At 39.8% G+C, this 3,735-nt stretch overlaps 1 protein-coding gene across 1 annotated transcript; it reads left to right on the forward strand.

Moving 5' to 3' along the window:
* The first annotated feature begins 1,850 nt into the window (after positions 1-1,850).
* LOC110907823 lies at positions 1,851-2,693 on the forward strand. Its single transcript, XM_022152747.1, has one exon. It carries the CDS (start codon positions 1,851-1,853, stop codon positions 2,691-2,693), a length of 843 nt encoding a protein of 280 aa, XP_022008439.1.
* The last annotated feature ends 1,042 nt before the right edge of the window (positions 2,694-3,735 follow it).

The following is a 3,735-nucleotide window of genomic DNA, read 5'->3' on the forward strand; positions in this document are numbered from 1 at the left end:
CCAAAAATCAGCGAATTGGATCCTCAAACAAGAACCGAAGAACCACGTATGAAAAGGATAATGATACAAGGTTATGTAATCATTTCTGTTACACCAGCGAAAGTACTCAACTGATATGTTTGTCATGTTTGAGATGATGGACTAATCAAAGCCAGCCTTAACTCCGATAATGTCAACACGAAGATATATGTTGATGAAAGGAAAGAATTAGAAAACCCAACTGAGTGTAGAAAGATCGTGGCTAGTTTGATTTATAACCATAACCAAACGGGATATAGCATTTAGTGTGGGTGTATTAAGCCGTTATATGTTATATGCGGAACCCACGCAAGCCTCATACGTATGTTGGCTGAAGAGTATTGAAGTATGTTAAGGGAACAACTGATTACGGAGTTGAGTTCAAGAGGGGGCATAATATCAAATTAATAGGGTCCCGCGACGCAGATTATGCCAGTGACCCAAGTACTAGAAGGTCAACCACAGGTTATGTATTTCTGGTTGGTAGGAGTGTTGTCTCATGGTGTAGAAAACGTTAGCCAACTGTATCTCTTTCAACAACCGAAGCTAAGTACAGATCAGCAGCAATGGCAGTGCAAGAAACTAGTCTAGGTAGTTCGGCTAATGGGAGAATTAAATCAGAAGATTGCATATAAAGTTAAGTTGTTTTGTGATATAACTGATCGGCTATTCAATTAGCTGAAAACCCAACTTTCTATGCTCATACCAAGCATATTTAAAGTTGATCATCATTTTGTTTGAGAGAAAGTTTTACAAGGATAAGTTGATCTGATGTATGTGGAAACCAACCAACAAGCAGCTGATGTTTTGGCAAAGGATTAGCGAAAGCGAAGATGATCAAGTTGTGCACGAAAATGGGGCTTAGTAGAGTCAAAGTTGAGAAGGTTGGTGAAAAATACAACACCGACCAGGTTTAAATTTGAGGATTAATTGAAAACTTGCGGATGAAACCAGAACACTAAATTGATAAGTAGCGAATTTCTAGGAGCAGAATAAAATGAATTTATTTAATTTTATTGTTTAATTGCTTTCTTAATTTGAGCCGAGCCACCATGGTTAATTAGTATAGATAGTTGGATTAGTTCTACCTTTCAATTGTAATCTATTAGTCATATTTTTATTAATCAGAAAAAGAGTCATGCAATTTGTAAAGCTTCTGTGTGTCGAGTTTAATCTTGTGGGCTAGGTCAACAACGATGTCTGTGTTTGCAGGCGTGGGTGGTCTTTCACCAATCGGTTTGGCCGGTGACCGGGCTTGTGTAGTATTCATTGAAGTTTATTAATCTTTGTTTTATTAATTTAAGTCAGTTAGGATTAGTTATATTTTATTCCTATTTGTTAGGTGGGATAATTATAAAAGAATGTTTGAGTTAGAGTCAAATAAGGAACTTGTATCCCAAGGTACTTGTATCCAAGGTTGTACCCTTATATATAGATCGATAGGCAGAGGGTAAAATAGAGTGAATAGAATACATCGAGTCTTGTAATTTCGTTTTACAGTTTCATTGATAATAAAAGAAAAGGCCGTCGTGAGGATTGTCCGCCTCACAAAAATCCGTGTGTTCGCTTGTTCGAAATCTCGATACCGTTTCTAACATTTGGTATCAGAGCCTGCCTCACTGATTCGGGGCTCGATATTGCTGCTGTGAAGATCGAAAGACTGCTGTGTTTTCCAGAGGGAATATCACGAGACTGCCTTGCACAGGTTGAAGTCTGATCGTGAACTGGTAGTCCAAGAAACCAGCGGCTGAAGTGATATCACAAGGTTGTTGAAGCCTGATTGTGATTAGAAACTTGATTCTAGTAATCACAAAAATTGCTCCAGCAGTGCAATGGCTGATCGAGAAGGAGCGCAACCAAATAACGCCATGGTGATTCACGAGAGAACTGGTTCGTCAAATCTCGTTTGTCTGAAGTTAACAAGCACCAATTATAACACGTGGACGGTGATGATGGAGGCGATACTCGATGCCCAAGAGTTGTGGGAAGCGGTGGATCCGGTGACCGGAGACGCCGTTGATGCGAAGAAAAACAAAGTTGCACGAGCCATAATATATTCGGCACTTCCGGAAAATATTTTATCACAGGTTGCTACAACCCGAAGTGCAAGGGATATTTGGGAAGCACTCCGGGTGCGATTTCTAGGAGCCGATCGCGTTCAACAAGCCCGTTTACAATCTTTGAAGCGGGAACTTAATCAATTAAAAATGAAGGAGACCGAAACCGTTGAAGAATTTGCTGGAAAAATAGGGGAAATTAGCAACAAATTCAGAAGTTTGGGAGCCACGCTCGATGACAAGGATCAAGTTAAAAAACTTCTTGATAGTATGCCTGATAAATTTATTGCTATAGTGGCTACCATCGAGCAAGTGGCTGATCTCGGGACTATGACGGTTGAAGATTGTATTGGTAGGCTTAAGGCATTCGAAGAACGAATAAAGGGACGAGAAGTTGCGGCCGAACTAATGGGAAAGTTAATGCTTTCTAATGTTGATTCTCAATTCCAACGAACAAACGATCAAGATCGAAGAAACCAATCTGGTAGAGGACGTGGTAATAACTACTCTCGTGGTCGAGGCCGTGGTCGAGGCCAAGGGGGTGGTCGTGGACGTGGTCGGAATCAACAAAACAGTGACAATCGCAACAATCAAGCTCGTGGCAACAATGATAATTGAGGTAATCGAGGAGGTGAAAACGGGAACGAGAGAGGTCGAGACAAAAGAAACATAACTTGTTACTCATGTAATAATGTTGGTCACTATTCGTGGGAATGTACTCGACAAGCTCAACCGGAGGCAAACTTAAATCAAGTCGGTAATCAAGCGGGTAATAATGGGCCGACACTTATGATGGCATCGATTTCTAACCCGGAAATCATGCTAAATGAAGAAAAGGTGCACCCGAACGCATACGCAAATGAACCGAAAGATGATTCAGTTTGGTATTTGGATAATGGGGCTTCAAACCATATGACGGGTTTGGAATCAATTTTCACAGAACTTGATAAAAGTATAAGTGGTCTTGTAAAATTTGGCGATGGCTCGAAAGTTAAAATTTGTGGAAAAGGATCTATTGTATTCAATTGCAAGAACGGGGAACAAAGGATAGTTAACGAAGTGTATTTCATTCCGGAGTTACAAAGCAACATTCTAAGTCTTGGACAAATGACGGAAAACGGAAATAAAGTTTGGATGGAGAATAACCACTTATGGGTGTATGAAGAAGATGGAAGAGTTCTAATGAAAGTCCCGCGAGCACCGAACCGACTATACAAAATCTCTCTTCGTGTTGGATCCCCGGTATGTTTTTTATCCTCCATAATGAACGAGCATGGTTGTGGCATGCTAGGCTCGGGCATTTAAATTTTCAATCAATTCAGGATATGAAAAATAAAAAAATGGTGCGAGGTAAAATACAAACTATAAAAGGTGAACATATTTGTGACGCTTGCATGTTAGGAAAACAAACTCGTGACCCGTTTCCTAGACAAGCGTCTTATCGTGCCTCAAAACCATTAGAGTTAATCCATACTGACTTGTGTGGTCCGATTAATCCACCTACTTTGAGCGGCAATCGATATTTTATATTATTTGTGGACGACCACACAAGATATGTATGGTTTTATACATTAAAAAATAAGAATGATGCTTTGGTATTTTTTAAGAAGTTTAAACAGGAGGTCGAGCTTCAATTTTCACTAAAAATAAAGGCGTTAAG

The sequence above is a fragment of the Helianthus annuus genome, chromosome 14 (assembly GCF_002127325.2).
Source record: "Helianthus annuus cultivar XRQ/B chromosome 14, HanXRQr2.0-SUNRISE, whole genome shotgun sequence".
In the NCBI taxonomy this organism is placed as follows: Eukaryota; Viridiplantae; Streptophyta; class Magnoliopsida; order Asterales; family Asteraceae; genus Helianthus; species Helianthus annuus.

What these genes read in the sequence shown, in the direction of transcription:
- LOC110907823 (XM_022152747.1), top strand. Translation starts at nt 1,851, where the DNA reads ATGGCTGATCGAGAAGGAGCGCAACCAAATAACGCCATGGTGATTCAC.